Source organism: Pelodiscus sinensis, chromosome 1 (genome assembly GCF_052426305.1).
Source record: "Pelodiscus sinensis isolate ZL-2025 chromosome 1, ASM5242630v1, whole genome shotgun sequence".
In the NCBI taxonomy this organism is placed as follows: domain Eukaryota; kingdom Metazoa; phylum Chordata; order Testudines; family Trionychidae; genus Pelodiscus; species Pelodiscus sinensis.
This window is the reverse complement of record NC_143052.1, coordinates 56597458-56614642: the sequence shown is the minus strand read 5'-3', so window position 1 is coordinate 56614642 and position 17185 is coordinate 56597458. Positions and strand designations below refer to the sequence as shown.

The 17185-nt window shown below is 41.5% G+C and overlaps 1 protein-coding gene across 1 annotated transcript in view; it reads right to left on the bottom strand.

Moving 5' to 3' along the window:
• Positions 1 to 17185, bottom strand: part of TMEM117 (transmembrane protein 117) — a 372323-nt gene that overhangs the window by 83326 nt on the left and 271812 nt on the right. Inside the window, exon 6 of the mRNA XM_006126495.5 lies at positions 3636 to 3795. Coding sequence (XP_006126557.4) covers positions 3636 to 3795 — 160 coding nt within the window. The remainder of the gene's footprint in view (positions 1 to 3635; positions 3796 to 17185) is intronic.

Sequence of the window (17185 nt, the reverse complement as noted above, 5' to 3'; positions counted from 1 at the left end):
AATTCCACAGAGTCCTGTAAGTGCGCACAGCATACTCTACAGGAATCCAGTGCTTCATCTCGGCTGGACAGATGGTATTTAATCATCTAGTTGCCATTGGCTTCTAGCCATTAAGAAACTTACTTCAAACACTAGATATAAAAAATTTTACTTCATAGCATAAGTACTGTAATGCACATTCTGAAATGTAATTAATCAAAATGGAGTACTTTAGGGGTTGGGGGCTAGATTCTTTTTTAATTGTTATTATTCTAATCAGCTTTCCATTAACACCAAATGGAAGAAAAATCCATAGGTGTAACCATTACAAATAAGACAGAGTATGTTATGTTACATTAATAAGTGTGATCTTACAGGCAATCAAATGAAGGTGCAAGATTTCAGTGGTGCCAAGGAAATAAACTATTGAAACTCTAGAAATGTGCTGCTTGTATGTAAAGCCCTGCTCAGATACACAAATGTGGATCCGCATCTGTAAGAATCAACTTGAATCCCCTCTGCAATGTGCACTCAGTCTTTTATCTATAGCCGTATCCACACTGCATCCAAAGCAGTGTGCTGCCTCATTTTGCCTCCCACAAGGAGCATCTTGTATACTGCATGCGTGTATACTGCACATAAGATCTAAAAGGTGGGGAAGCAACTGTCTGCAGCTGATAACCTATGAAGCTGTTTCCCCACCTATATTCTCTCTGTATATGGGGGAGAGGGAAGGGAGATGATAGATCAAGAAAAACAGCAAAATCCCCCCATACTCCTATCACAGCAGTTCAAATAGCCAAGCTATTTAGGAAACCTCTCCCGACTTCATTACTATCATATTAGGTCAGCTGGAGATGGAGGCAGCTGGTTCTGCAAACTAAATATACATATAGGGCTTTAAATATAGCATCTGAAAGGTGGTGAAGCAGCCTCATAGGCTACAAGCTACAGACAGCTTGCTTCCTAACCTTTGAGATACTATATTTAGAGCCTTGTGTGAATGCAAAATTTGTATATGCATCCAGGTGCAAAAATGGTATGTAGATAACCACACCCTAGGATGCAGATACCCGTGGATTTGCATGGCTCTATGCGTGTTGATGGTGGCATCACATATAGCAGGAAAAATGCAACCAAACTAGAATCATGGGCAGCTTGATTAGCTTCAATGTGAGAAAAGGATGACAAAACTGGGGCCAAACTCTGACTTGATTTAAGCAAACAGACCTCCATTAGAGTCAATGAACTTGCACCTGATTCCACCATGTCTAAAGTTGAGTTTAAGCATGAAAAAAATTGTTTTCTCTTTCTTTTTAAAAAATACAATCACCAAATCATCTCCCTCCTGCATTTAACCCTCAAATTCTCATGGCTTCAAACTTGCTCTCCTTTCTCTTCTTGATGCTGTCTCCTCCAACATCTACCTGCTCTACTCTATGCTCGTGAGGTACCTATAGCCAGATCCAAGGAGCCTTCTCCAATCTCATCACTCTTGGTCTATCTGCTGCCTTTGCCTATCAGCCTCTTCCCCCACCCTGTGCCTGCCTTAACTTTCTCTGCTTTGTGGGTTTTCAATTTAATTCAGTATCTGCTTTTATGGAGTCATTTACTGTGTCAACATTCATGACTCTCAAATCTACCTTTCAGCAAATGGCGTCCGAGTCTCTCTCTTTCTCAATGCCCACCCATCAAGTCAAGCTGAAAGAGCTATTTCTCTATGCATAGTAAATAGAATTATGGTGGGGTTGGTGGGGAGGGAAGAGATGGCTATAGCTCCCTGATGCTTCCTGGCTCTGAAAAGGAAGTAAAAAGAAGTGCACAAAACAATCAGCATATCTTAGTAACTCTCCCTGTGTTCACTTGGCCTCTCATATTGCCATTCCCACCCTTTGTTTATAGCATCACTTGCTGTGTTATGACCAATTTATAATGTTAACCCACCAGGACACAGTTCTGTCACTTTATTTGTTTCTAAAGTGCCTAGCTCCACAGGGCGCTTGTCTAAAGATTACATTCTAATAATATTAAGCAGACAAACTTCTCTTTTACATTCATGTAATTATTTTTCACAGCATCAAGAATGGCTTTCCAAACTCAGTTACAGTACTTTTATCCTGTTGCTAAACTTAGTCTAACTAATAGAAGAAATGCTACCATTCAAATGCAGAAAACTATATTTCCATACAATGCTTAACTGGAACACTAAATGAGATTTCATGTGTGCAATTAATTAACACCATCCTTCGATGAAAATCAGAGGGCTTTACCCAATACTGGATTTTGTTTAGTCTCCTGGAAAAGCTTGCTGAGATCTGTAAAAACAGACACTGCCCTTACAGAGAATGTGTAATTCCAAAATGTGCTTGCTCCTCTTTAGTATAATCACAGGGTCCTGATTTAACAGACCAAATTAAAAGTAAAATGCAGAGTGAGAGAAAAGAAAGTATGAAAAAATACTCACCAACACAAGTTGGTCCAATAAAAGATATTACCTCACCTACCTTGTCACTCGAAAGGGCTCACTAGATATTTAATCTGAACTTCTTTTCTTATAAGTCTATTCAACAACAAATAGCACATTGCTTTACTCCTGGAGGCTTAAAATGAAGCAAAACTGTAGAAGTTTAAAACCCTCTGATGTCCCATTATAGTGTTGATAAAATCTAGCAGCCATGACATTGCCATTTCTGTAGTAATTACGTTGGAGATGAGGTAATATTTGTTACTATTTACAGAAAAGTTGACACCTCATCAGAGAGCACTGGACACCTCTCAGATTTGGTTACCTCTGTTAGTTGATTTCAGTAAATATGAATAAAGTATGTCCAAACAAGAGAACCAGTTATGGATCTCTTCATTAAACTCCATCCAAATGTTGCAATTTCAGGACAAATAAGGTTATCCATTTTAAACATTAAACAGCCTCTTGCACCAAATCAGCCAAAGTGACCTTTCTTGATAGAGCATTGGAGTTGTCTTTAGAAACCACTATGACAAAACTCAAGTAACAGAGATGAAGGGTAAGGCCTTGAAATGTCACATGAAATGAGTATTTGGATTTATATACAGAAGAGCACTCATTAGGAGTACAACAAATTATCTATTTAGTTAGACTGACTAGTGAAAGACATTGCAATGCAGCAAACTGTCACTGAATAGAGTAAAAATATTGTTTACATGAAAGTGGAAATATTGAATATTGAGAATGTGTGTTAATTTCCATCACAAAATGCATTCAGATATCGTGTACATTTCAAATACTGTAAGACTTTGATCTGACTGGCAGTCTTTTTACTCCTTGCTTTGTTGAGTTTCTCTCACCCTCATAATAGAGGCTTTACATTTACAAAATGACTAGCTTCCCTCTTCTCCACCCCCCTGTAGTTTTGGCAGAAGATACCTTCTCATTTGGAAAGTCACCAAGTTCTTACCTGGCACTCTTAGCAAAACAAATCAGCAATATTTTCACAATAAAGGGCCAACTGGCTTTTGACAAAGTCCCTGAGAATGTTGATGTAAAATCTCTCAATAGTGATTGCAAACGAAACATTTATTTAACTTTATGAAGTCTCAAGTGACCAGTGTTTGCTGTAGTGGAAATACGGTGAGTAGGCAGCTTCAGCGTTCTGAATGGAACATTAAAGACAGTGTACCTGCATTATAATAAGAAGGTCAAATACTAGGATGAAAGAAGCCAGGAAGGCTCTTGAGACCTCATCACTTGGCAGAAATCCACGATTCAATTTGTCCCAGCTGATCCAGTCAGTAGTGATGACAAGCACAACTACAGAGGTCAAAGTAAATAGAACAGTCCTGCAAAGGAAAAAAATACTTCAGAAAAAATGTTACATAAAAAAACCCTACATTGTTTTCTCTCTCCTCTTTCAGTTAACTAATATTTTATTGAACTTCACAGAAGACCAAGTGAGGTTGAAGAAAATGATGTGCAAATGTAGGTAATTTTATTCAAAGTATAAAAGGTGCTGGACATATCGTTAGTGCAAAGAAATGTGCTAGCCATTTCCAAAAGAGCTGAAAAATTAATGCTGAGCTACATCATTTTTTATTTCAGTTTCATACATTTCATGTATATTGTAAAGACTATTAAAAACAAAAGTAATACTGTATAACAAATGAATATTTGTATGTAAAAGACCACATTGCTCATCCCAAATTCAAATGAACTGTTTAGAAGGATGTTTTCCAAGGCTCAAGGTAAAGTTAGGTACCCAACTCACTTTAAAAGTTTTCCCCTTGATTCTCTTCTTACCCAAGGTAGCCATGAAGAAGCAACCGTTGAGAGTAAATAGAAATGTAGATGGCATCTTGGCATACAGAACTACTCAGAGGTCTTTTAGGGCCTGGGGTAAAATCTGAAAGTGACTCTCATTCCCCTTCCCCACTAAATGCCAACAGTACAAAAACACTGATAAAAGCATGGAGTGAGGCACTGGAGAGCTGGCATGCCCCACGTTAACTGCTAGTCTTGCCGGGGATAAGTTGGGCTTCCTGCTTCAGACATTGTGACATGGCATATAGGGTCACAACGCCACTCAGGTTCAGTGGAGCCACCTAATGGAGGGGCAGCTAGGCCAAACTTGCTACTCAGTTTGGGGACTCTCTCAAACACAAGGCCTTGGGCAAATTGCTCATTCCCTACTCCTATGGCATACATGAGTGGACTATCAGATACATTTTGATAATACACTGAACGCATGTTATCATCACACAGAACAAGGTTGGTCTGATGTATATATGCTGCTATTTACTGCAAGCCACAAAACAGTGCTGCAACAGCAAAGAGACTACTGCTTCTACAGGAAGCCTCCAAGGATGATGAAGAGAATAAAACTGAGCTCTGGAGAAATGTTTAGCTAGAGTTTCCCCTACACTATGTACCAGTTCCGACTTACATACAAATTCAACTTAAGAACAAACCTCCAGTCCCTATCTTGTACGTAACCCGGGGACTGCCTGTACTCAGATCCTGATGCATACACAAAATGGAGGTTGAACATGAGAACTAGCATTTTCATGCATAAATCTGGGTACATGCACTTTTGAAAATCTGGCTTTTTATATGTTTAAACCAGGGCAAACCAGAGGGACTTCAGTTAAGTAAAGGTATGATAACAATAAAATAGTCACACTAGAAAGGTTATTTGAAATGGCTAAATTAAACAGAACACAATTAATGTTCACTTGCCTTTTTTAACATATGAAATTGGAGCAGAGAAAAATATTTAATACAAGTTTTTGTAGCTATTTATAAAAAACAAAATTGGTATGCTTTTGAGTTCACTAAATTTATGCAATATTGGAGCACTGTCCTGACACTGAAGAAGGAAAGAGAATATACCAGCAATGTCTTTTAATTGAACAACAGCTTTATTAAGTACCATGACCTATTCTAGCAATAACTCATCCAGTGCAGGCCACTCTTTTTTTGTAACCCATACTACCTGGGAAGGGCTTTCCTTCGCTGCTATATAACAAGCCCACTGACAGCCATTCTGGGTCCTAGGGCAAAATAGACAATGGGACCCCTACAACTCGTTCTGCCTGATATTTGTGTGGTGTTGTATCTGCACTGCTGGCAGGCTTACCAATGGGATGGGAGGGCCAAGAGGGCATTTCCCCCTGGGTCTAGCCATTCAAAAGGGCTCAGGGCTTCTAGCCACTGTTGCTGCCAGAGCAACATGTATTGTGGTCCCGGTGGCTCTGAGGGCTACCTGGAGAATAGTGAGGCGTAGAGAGGCATGCTCCAGGCAGTGCTGAGGGCTGAATGCCCCCAGGTCCATCTCTTCTGCCCAAAGCCACACCCCTTCTGGGGGTGCAGAGCCAACCCCTCCCACCTTTACCAGGGGCCTGACAAGTCTGCCAGCCCCTCTGATTGCCAGAACATTGCCTCTTACTTTTTTCATCCATGTGAGCAACATATTTTGTTATGTGCAGTGAAACATGTGCAGAGATGTGCATCAGTAAAAACAAAAATCCTGGCTATAATACATATATTTTTAAAATTACCATAATGGTAATTACTCCAGCCAGGACAAGTTAGACATTTTAGAACTCACTACTCAGAATTAAATTTAAGTGGAAGAGAAATAAAAATTATGAAATGCAGAAACTAGTCAAAACACTAAAATAGCACACTTTGAAAGAATAAAATTACAGAGGCTGAATGTGCAATGCAGGAAGTACCAAATATACCAAGCAGTAACAACAACAAGGTTACTGGGGAAAGTTGAGAGACTCACAGGAGATGGGGTACATGTGCAGGGGGAGAGAGACAGACAGACAGACTGTATGAGCTGGGCTACTGAGGAAATCTCAGAAATAGTGTCTAGCTGTCTCTTTAATGAAGGCACTTAGCAGGCCTGCCAGCAGGAGGTGGGGGACAATGGGACCAGTTGTCCTGGGGCCCAGCGATTCAAGGGAGCCCAGGACTCCAGCTACCATCACTGCTTCAATATCAGTGGTGGTGAGCCCTGGGCCCCTTTGAATCGTCTCCATGACTCTGAGGGCTGGGGAGGAAGCCCTAAGGGCTGGCTGCCACCTGCCCCCACCTCCCACCTCCAGGGCCCACGGTTAGGGTTGCCAGATGGTTTAACCAAAAATACCAAACCCTCCCCAACCCCCCCCCCCCCCCAAAAAAAACAGGGTAAAAAATTCTGTTGAGGAAAAAAAAGGGGAAGACCAAAGTTGTTGAGCAAGATAAAAAAATTAAAACACCCAGCATGGCCCCTTTAAGAAATGCCTTTGAGGCATTTTTGCTGGCGGCCATCTTGTTTTCCCGCTCCGAGCCAGAAAACAGCTCCCCTACGGAACCAGGTAAGTGTGGGAGAGGGTTCCGGGGAGGCCTGGGGGCCGGGCCCAGTTGCTGAGTGTGTGTAGGGTTGCCAGATATCCAGTATTTTTGCATTCTGGCAGGGAAAAAATCAGAAAATACCGGACAGGTTAGGTATCCAGTATTTTCTGAATTTTTTTACCAGACAGGAGGCGAAAATACCGGACTGTTCTGGTCAATACCAGACACCTGGCAACCCTACCCATGGTGGCTGTTGCCCCGTTGGCACTCAGTCTCACAAACACACAAACACATGCCCCTCGTCGAAGTAGAACGCAGCAGCTCTGACCTAAGGGAGTACTCATGAGCCAGAGCTTCCTTTATCTCCTACTCCCTGCTCTGCAGACCTGGGGTACAGGGCAGAGGCACCCTGAAATCAGCACTCCCCTCACTCTATACAGCTAGCAGGAGGGTCCAGGATCAATGAGCTGAAGCAGGAAGGAGCAATGTCGGGGGGAGGGGCACATGTCATCTTTGAGTTAGGAGGCATGGAAGGGTGCTTCTACACTGTACCTTAGGTTGAAATAAGATACACAATTTGCGTAGCTCAAATTGCGTATCTTATCTTACTTCGATCTTATTTTGAAATAGCTTATTCTGAAATTTGGCACTGTCTACACAACACTTATTTAGAAATAAATCACCATTCCAAAACATCCCTTACTTCTCGTGGAATGAGGTTTACAGGGATGTCAGAATAGCGAGCCCATTATATTTCAAAATAACAGGAGCACTCAAAAGATGCTGTATAGCTTACTGTCTCCTGCATGGCAGGGCCCTCTCCTGCCCTTTGAAGTGACCCAGATACCTGGGCAGTTGCCCACTTTGCCTCCCCCATTCCCATTGACAGGACTGTTACGTATCAGCCGTTATTCTGGTCTGAACAGTATAACTAATACCTCACCGGGCTCCCCTTATACAAGGATTAAGTGGATAGTGGAGAAAATGTCTCTTTGGTGTACTAAACATTATGAGTCCCATTCCCATTCCCCAGTTTCTTTAGGAAATTCTTTTTCAAATACATTTCCACTTCCAGCTTATCAAGGAACTGAGCACCCTATTGAACAATGGCCTGCACCAGATACCTGCCAAGTAGTGACAACAGCACTGGCTGCCTGCCAAATAGTGACAGTAACAATCTACCTTTCCCAACAGTTCTCTTGGCTTCTGACAGTAAGGTCATATTGCCCAGGCCTTTCTAGCTAGCAATGGGACGGAGAGGTGGGGGGTAGTTGGCTAGGATTACCAGCCTCCAAAAGACAGCAATCATCATGCCCCCAGGAAAGCCTAAAAGCCAGGCCCAACTCCCATCACAAATCTTTGGCTGCCAGGTACAGAATGCAGCCCTAGAAAGCGGAAAGGTTTATAAGCTCTCCTCTAAGATGCATGGGAGTCAGCAGGCTTGCATTGTAACTTTCTGTCCAACTAACTAATCAGCCAAGGATTATTTCCCTCCTCAAGCCCATGAGGAGAGGAGTTAAAAAAGAGGGGTATCAATCCTTAAAGGGGCCCAGAGTTTTTCTTTCCCTGCTGGTGCTTGGAGTTGAGAGATTGGGGTGAATGTTACAAAATATTGGGGGGGAAAATCTAACATTTTGCTTCTCTAGATGTTTGCAAAAGCCTGAAAAACCTTTTTCCATTCTCAGTTTACTTTAGAAAAATGAATAATTCTCCCTCATTCAAATGATCTAATGGCAGGAAGTGTGTGTATGTGGCGGGGGGGGGGGGGGGGGGGAGAGCTTGGAAATTGTGAGTCATATTCGCTTCTTTGCCTCTAACTGATGGACAGTAATTTTCTCTCACTCTACACATATCTTTATAGACACAATTAAACGATTGCTTTACATCTATTACTTAAGCCATGCCTTGTAACACCCTGTGAAGTAGTTAAAATATTATTACCCCCAATTCACAGTTTGGAGACCAGATTCTCTCCCATCAGGCCAGCTCTTACACACCAGTTGAAACTGGCTTTGTTTAGCCTGATAAGTTTTCCCTCCACGATACAGATGTCTCAGTTATAAAAAAAACAAACAATTTACACCTACATCTTCGATCAACTGCCCTCTCCTCTGCATAGACAACATGTCAGGAGAAGTGGAGAATGCAGCTGTGCCTGGCCAAATCTCTCACATGGCATGTTTTCCATTGGGGATCATGGCTGGGAGGCACAAGCTATAGTAATCGCTGGCTTCTCTAATTTAGATCAATTTATAGAAACAGGAAAACATAACAACCATGATCCCCTGTCCTCCACTTGTTTGTGCTGAGTAGATGTCTGAGTAGCACAGAATCTGAGCTTGGAAAGCTAAGGATAAGTTAAGTAACCTGCCTAAGGCCACAAAATTCAGTGCTGGGATCCAGACTCTCAGGTCTATGACTGCTCCACTACAAGGGTATGTCTACACTAGCCCCCTAGTTCGAACTAGGGTGGCTAATGTAGGCATTCAAAGTTGCAAATGAAGCCCGGGATTTAAATATCCCGGGCTTTATTTGCATCTTCCCATCCGGGTGCCATTTTTAAATCCCCTTAGTCCGAACTAACTGCCTGCGGTTACACCTGTTAACCGAGGTGTAACAGTTAACTCGAACTAAGGACTTAGTTCGAGTTAACGTTTGACTGCCGTGTGTAGCCGCAGGCAGTTAGTTCAGACTAAGGGGATTTAAAAATGGCGCCCGGACGGGAAGATGCAAATAAAGCCCGGGATATTTAAATCTCGGGCTTCATTTGCAACTTCAAAAGCCTACATTAGCCTCCCTAGTTTGAACTAGGGGGCTAGTGTAGAAATACCCTAACAGCACACCTGAAGCAAGTCACAACCTGTAACTTAGTTTCCCAGTCCGCAACATGGCAAGAATAAAGTTTTCCAAGGTGAAATTTGAAAATGTAGAAGGTTTGCATACAAGATAAATCCAGGCATATATAGGTGGTAGATATTATTAGCTACCATTGCAGCAACTTTGAGCTACGTATTACAAGTCTTATTTAGAATTTTCTTCTAAACCCATCCTGACCGTTCCTCCTCTGAAAAAGCCTTTATGATGTTGTGGCTTTGATGATCAGGAGATAAAGAGTTCTGCTAAGATCAAGTGTTGAGATGAAAGTCAGACTTTGACTGTTTTCCTACTCTGAATGAGATGCTCAGTTCTTTGTCTTTTGTGATAGGCAAAAAGTATATTATTTTGCCCTTTCACAACTCCCTCTCTGTTTAAAAAAATCAGTATCCTTGCTGAAAATAAATTTTGAAACATGTGCCGCACACTATATTAAGAATCCTGTATTGAACTTACAACCAAGCATAATCCCCATTGACCTCAGCTGACTGAGGGTATGTCTCCACAGCACCATTATTTTGGAATAACTGACATTATTCTGAAATAATATAGTGCGTGTCTACAATACAAGCCTTTATTTTGAAATGGTGTTGAGCTGGAAGACCTCTTATTCTGACTCATGGTAACCCTCATTTCACGAGGAGTAAGGAAAGTCGAAGGAAGAGTGCTCTTCCTTCAACTTCCTGCTGTACAGACATCACCACAAGCTGAATTAAGCTATTTCGACTTCAGCTATGCAATTGATGTAGCTGAAGTTACATAGCTCAATTCGACTTTAGCCCTGCTGTGTAGGCGTACCCTGAGAGTTGGCAAAGACCATTAATGGTCATTGAAGAGAATACAGCTTAATACTTGTTCTTATTTTGGGTAGGACGTTACTTCAGTTACCCAGAATTAATATTTGGAATGAAAGTTCCATAGAAGTCAATGGAAGTTTTGTTTGAACAAGGAGTTAAGAATCAGATATCAACTTACCAATCATTATCATCGCATGAAGCATGTGCACTTAATAATTTATTTAATGTGTACTTATGTAATAGAACAAACTGGCATCTTCTGCGGGGACAGTGAAACTGGAAATATTAATTAATAATTAATTAATATTTGTCAAACACTTTCAGCTCCTTGGATGAAGGTGTTAAAGGGACATAAAATACAGTGATATTCATCATTTTCAAACTCATTAGATAAACACTGAATATCAATGAGCTATAACCACATATATTTCAAAAACATGCCAGGGTAGCAAAAAGTAAAAACAAGCAAAAACAAAATTAGATTTTGCAATTTTTAGAAATGCTTTGCAAACCTCCAAAAGAAAAATCATCTGACAAGTTAAATATTTCTATCAATTTTAATTTCAGAACTGGCTCAAAAGCCATCCCATAGTGTGCAATAACTTGTAACGCACTACACAGCTGCAGCTGTTCATGTGCAAATGCCAACACTTTTTATTTTTCTTATTTTAATTAGGAAGGTTTCCAGTATGAAATCTGTTTAAAAAATGAATATCCAATTCATTTAAAAATAAAATGTAAGATTTTTAATCAGCCCAGCGCCTTGCTGTCAGCAACATTTGCTGCTCTTTTGGACACCCGTTTTGGACAGATCCTTAGCTAGTGCAAAATGGCACAGCTCCAATGAACTCAGTGGAGTGATGATCATTTACACCAGCTCAGGCTCCGCTTCCTGGTTTTCAGAATGGCCTCTGAGTTCTTGCTCTCGAGATAGCAGAGCCTGGGAATGCCAGAGGGGACACACTGCGGGACTTATCTACACTGGGTTCCTTTGGCTTAACTATGATCAGAGAGAATAATGACTCTGTTTGTTCCTACAGTGGGGATAGGTGTATGTGGAAGGCAGGTAGCAATAATGATGCCACAAATATAATAATAGTTCAGTTAGTATCTTAAATTCCAACATTAACGTAATGTTTGATTTATTTTATATGATCTGACTTTAGTTCTTGACATGACCTATTGCATGTAATGATGTCACTTCAGAGCAGTGGGCCTGATTCTGACTTCACTTACTTGTTTTTACAGTCATGTAATTCCAATTACTTTAATGAAGGTATTCTTGATTTACACTGGTGTAAGTGAGCTCAGAACTAGATTCACAAAGGCTACTTCAACATTCATTCATTTACAGTTGGTTTGCTGTGGGATGCTGTATAATAAGAGTGTAAAGTAGCAGCATCTGGTAACAAAACTGAGCCTATAGCTGTAGGCCAATGAGGATTAGCACCAGTGCTATCTTTCTCAAACTGTAGTGTTACCCAATACATTCACCAGATAACACTTAGAAATTAATGAATGTGTATTGTACATGTATTGGAACAACATGATGTCTCCTCCTGTGGAACTGTGATATAGTAAAATATGGATGGTCCCGGTTATGAAAAATCTTTCACATCAAGTATTTACACAAGGGAAGTGCCAATAAGAGGCTAGGTATTTAGAAATTTGGTCACTCTTCTTAATGAGCTCAGAAGGGGCAAGCTCTCCAGCCAGCAAGCCAAAATCTTTATTAAATATTAACATGACCTGGAATAAGTAATAAAAAATGTACGATATACTATGTTAATATTTTATTATAACTTTGCCTTAATGAAAAGTTCTGAAAAAAGAAACATGCCAATCTATATTTTAGAGATACTGTACACTTCTGATATTAAAAACACCTGCAAAGAGTGCAATTTTATTTCCCAAAGTTGAATATCATTTAACTGAAAATATAATTTTGTTTTAAACTTTCTATACTATGATCCCTTCAGACAGAAACACTACCATGACAAAATTTCACCCGAATCTCTCTCCATCCACTTGAAATTAATTGGAAAGTGATCTCTATTAAAAAAGTGGTATTTGTCCATACAATTCTGAAATGCCACATGTCTCCTCAACTTAGGATAGGAAATAACAGAGGGACCTATGTAGCGGAACCATTCAGAAACATGGATTTTTTTAAATAGTAACCTCAGAATACAAGCCTTGGACTCTAAAAGAATAGAAATTAAACATGGGGGGATGAGATCTCATTCCCCATGAGATGTCCCTGGTTTATTCATGAAGCTTTGCTGTTAGGTGAGATGAAGGGACCAGGCAAGAGTGAACAGACAAAAAGTTCCATAGCTGGAGAAAAGAGTCCTAAGTTGATTTACTATGAAAACTGCATTGAGTATACACATCTTAACCTCACATAGGAGGTGCAGAAGGAATATAGATGCCACAGTTCCACGTGGGGTATCTGAACAGTTGCTATATGTGCTGGAATCCATCCTTTGGCCACTTCACGTGTGCCAAAACATTTCATATTGCTAACGGCCAAAACATTTGTACTACTGGTGTAGAGGGGTTGCAGCTGTTGTTCCAACCCCAAGTGCCTGAGAGACCTGGGAAGCCCACTGGCCCATGATTTGTGTGGTAGATAGCATGTCCTCTTCTTCTTCATACGCATTCAATGACCAGTACTGGTCAGCCTGATTGGCAGTGATCTCTGCGCACCAGTAACTTTCCTGTTAAGATTTTTGTAGGCATCAGGGCAAAGGAGAGTTTTAAGGAGGATTTTGATGGAGGATAATGAGATGGCCTTGCAAATGTTTATGAGGCTCTCCTCTCTTAGCTATGTGGATTTACCCACTTTTTGATGCGGCTAGAATATTTCACCCTTATATTCTCTAGTAGCATTCAATACTTACATGCTGTACATATGATTTTGAAATTCTGCTAACCTTCATTCTCATAACCCTGAAGGGCCTGATACATAGACCACTGAAATCAAAGGGAGTATTTTGATTATTTCAGTTGGTTTTGGATCAGGCCTCACTTGTTCAAGTATGTGTTGGAAATAGGTAGAAAAGAGAAAAAATGGGCAACAAGTTCATTTTAAAACTGGAATCAGATATTTGTGGGAAAATTTAAGCAATGTTGATAAGTTATAATCAAATCTTAAATCCATATGTGGATGCAGATGGATGTTCTATGCCACCAAAGCAAAATAATATATGCTATTATCAAAGCCAACAAAATAAACCATAATACATTCTTCTCTGATATCAGCCATTATCCAAAATGCCCAATAAATATATGATTCCAAAATTATTTGATTTTTTCCACTAACTTTTGTATAAAATCTAAAATTACATTTATGTTAATGTGTAGAGGAAATATTTTTCTGTGTTCCAGGCAGTAAAATGAATCAGATTAGACAATGTAATTATATGGCAAAGTATTAGAATTTTAGAGAGCATCATATTTTATTATAGGTAGAAGCATCTTTGAGTTTTCTTTTGCCACACCATTAATTCACCAAAATGAAAGTGTTATCTGTTTCAAACACTAGCTCATTTAAATTAAACTCATCAGCCTTAAAGCTTCAAGTTTCAAATGCCATTCCCTATCTATAACACAGAAAAAGGCAAGCAATCTAAGAAAGTTCATGATCTTGCTTGTAAAGTTTCTTCAATCAACACTTATAACAAGTTTTCACTATATGGCCCCAGTAACTAGTCAGGCTTCTTACTCCAAAATCCCTCATCCTACTTTTGATAGCTACAAGGAAGGCACACCAGCATCATGATTTCCATGAATTCTAGTCACAGAATTCTAACTCTCTGTCAACTTTCACAGTCGAAAGTTAATTGCTCTTCTCCAGTAGGAAGCTATTTGAAAAACAATTCTTATATAAATGTAACACACAAGCAGGGGGCATATAAAGAAAAATAAAATGATATTTCAGGCTTACTTTATGTGAGACAGATTACATTCCCAGCAAAACTTGAGGGGAGAGGCAAGCTGCAGCTTGTCCAGGAAACAGACAAGTCAATTTTCAAAATTAGGGGGAAATTTTCAAAGCGCCTTAGTGATTTAGGAGACTAAATCGCATATTGAAAACCAAAGTGCTAAAAATGTTTCCCTAAGAGCCTGAAGTTAGGCTTTTAACATATATTCCCTGATTTTCAAAAATGTGAGCACCTAACTTCCATTGAACTTAATAGTAACTGTTGGGAATTTAGCCCTTTTAAAAATCATAAAGGTGTCTGTCTGTGGACTTAATGAAATCTTAAAAAGTGAGAAGTTATTTAGGGTACTTCAAACTTGGGGTGCCCAAACTCAGAGCACATAAAAAGAGCCTAGTACTCAAAAAATGTTAAGCAACTACCCTCTGAAAATCAGGCCTCTGTAAAATGTCTCAAGTTGGGCATTCAAAAATTGAAGTACAGGCAGTCCCTGAGTTACGCAGATCCGACTTATGTCGGATCCGTACTTACGAACGGAGCTTTTCTCGCCCCGGAGGACGCGGGCGGCGGGACTGGCCAAACGCGCCGTGGTCCCGCCGCCCGCATCCTCCGGGGCAAGAAAAGCTGCTCCGTGTCTCCCTGGTCTGGGACAGAGCAGCTGGGGCGCTGCCGGGTAGGTTACTCCTCGTGGAACGAGGTGTACCGGTAGTTCGGAATAGGAAGCCTAATCCGAACTACCTAGTTCGTGCCGCGTGTAGCCACGGGCACGGAGTCCAATCTAGCAGACATTTAAAAATGGCGGCACCCGGCAATATGCAAATGAAGCCCGGGAAATTCAAATCCCGGGCTTCATTTGCAACTCCAGTTGCCTACATTAACCACCCTAGTTCGAACTAGGGTGGTAGTGTAGACATACCCTTAGGTAGATAATGTCCCAACCATCCTTCATCACGATTAAGTCCATTAGCATGAGAATTGAATTTGCAGTTGAACTCTAATTCCAATGCTTCTCTGTGTATCTGGCTAGTAGAATTGGTTTGACACAAGACAGCCACTTGAAGATCTTTTAAACAGTGATTAGGAAGATTAAAGTGTTCCCCAAGAGGTTTCTGTATGTTTCCTTTATGTATATCTGACTTGCGTCCATTGATTCTTTCCCTCAGAGACTGTCCAGTTTGTCCAATAAATATGGCAGTGGGGCATTGCTGGCATAGATCAAATTACTGGATGTACAGTCAAATGACCTTTTGATTTGGTAGCTTATGTTGTTGGCTCCAGTGATGAATTCGCTAGTATAGATATGTGGGCAGAATTGGCATCATGTTTGGCTGCAGGGCTGTGTTCCTGGCTGCTTATGATTTGGTTGTGTGGCATGGTTACTAGAAAGAATTCGTTTCTGGTTGGGGGGGTTGTCTGTAAGCGAGAATAGGTTTTTCTCCCAAGGCCTCTGAGAATGAGGGTTCATTTTCCAAGATGGGTTGTAGATTGTGTATAATGCGCTGGAGGGGTCTGAGTTGTGGACTACAGGTGATAACAAGTGGAGTTCTGTTATTTTCTCTTTTGGGTCTATCTTGAGGATTCCAACGTTTGGCTCATAATTTTAAAAATCTTGACCCACCAGGATGACCTAATGCAAATTACAAGGTATCTTACATGTATCAGTAGGTGAGAAGATTTTCAACATCACTGGTATATAGCTTGGTCTCTTAGTCTCCATCAGATGCCAGGATCTGCAGGACATGGAAGGCCTAGAGATGAAGGAAGTGGAAGACAACCTTGTGGATTCTTCTGTGTGCTACATTTCCTTGTTCTCCTGTGATAACACAGCTCCTTCGGGAAGTACTACTTTGCCATTGTAATAGCAGTTGTCAGAAATGCCCACAGTTTCTCTAGCCACTCCCAAGTGGATCTACACCACTCAGTAATTCCACTACACTGGAGCTACGTCTACACTGGCATGAATTTCCGGAAATGCTTAAAACGGAATACTATTCCGTTTTCAGCTTTTCTGGAAAAGGAGCGTCTACATTGGCCGCGGAGTTTCCGTGATAACGATGTGCTTTTCCGGAAAAGCGCGTCTACATTGGCGGCGCACTTTTCCGGAAAAGCAAAAAGCCCGGAACCATTTTGAAAAGGGCAAAGGCCACCAGACTTTTCCGGGGGCGGGGCCGGAGCTCCGTCCAGACGCGTGGTTAAAGGGGTCTTGCCGGGCAGCCGTTGGTCTCGTGCTCCCGTGCCTTGTGACCTCTGCCAGGGACTGGCACCCTTCGCAGGGTCAGTGGTTGCCCTGTGAGTTTTGGGGACACCACCCTTTGGCCCCCCAACTGCTTTTCCTGGCATTTTCTTTTTTCTGCCCTGCTCTATCTGCCATGGAGCCATGGGTGGCCATGTACCTGCTCGGGCCCCTGTTGGACCTGTACAGGTGCCTGGAGCTCGTGCTGCAGGCTGGTGCCCTGGTGTTCATGTACCAGGAGGCAGAGATCGCCTTGGACTCCCTCACCAGGGAGGTCCTGGCAACCGCGTGGCATCAGCACCCGACGATAGACCGGCCCATCTGGACTTTGGAGATGAGCACCGACTGGTGGGACCGTGTGGTCCTCGGACGATGGGACGACTACCAGTGGGTCCGGAATTTTCGGATGAGGAAGTGGACCTTCTTGATGCTGTGAACCTGGCTCACCCCCGCGCTGCAGAGAACCGCCACCCGGCTGCAGGCACCCATACCCGTCAACAAGAGGGTCGCCATCGCACTATGGACGCTGGCCACACCGGACAGC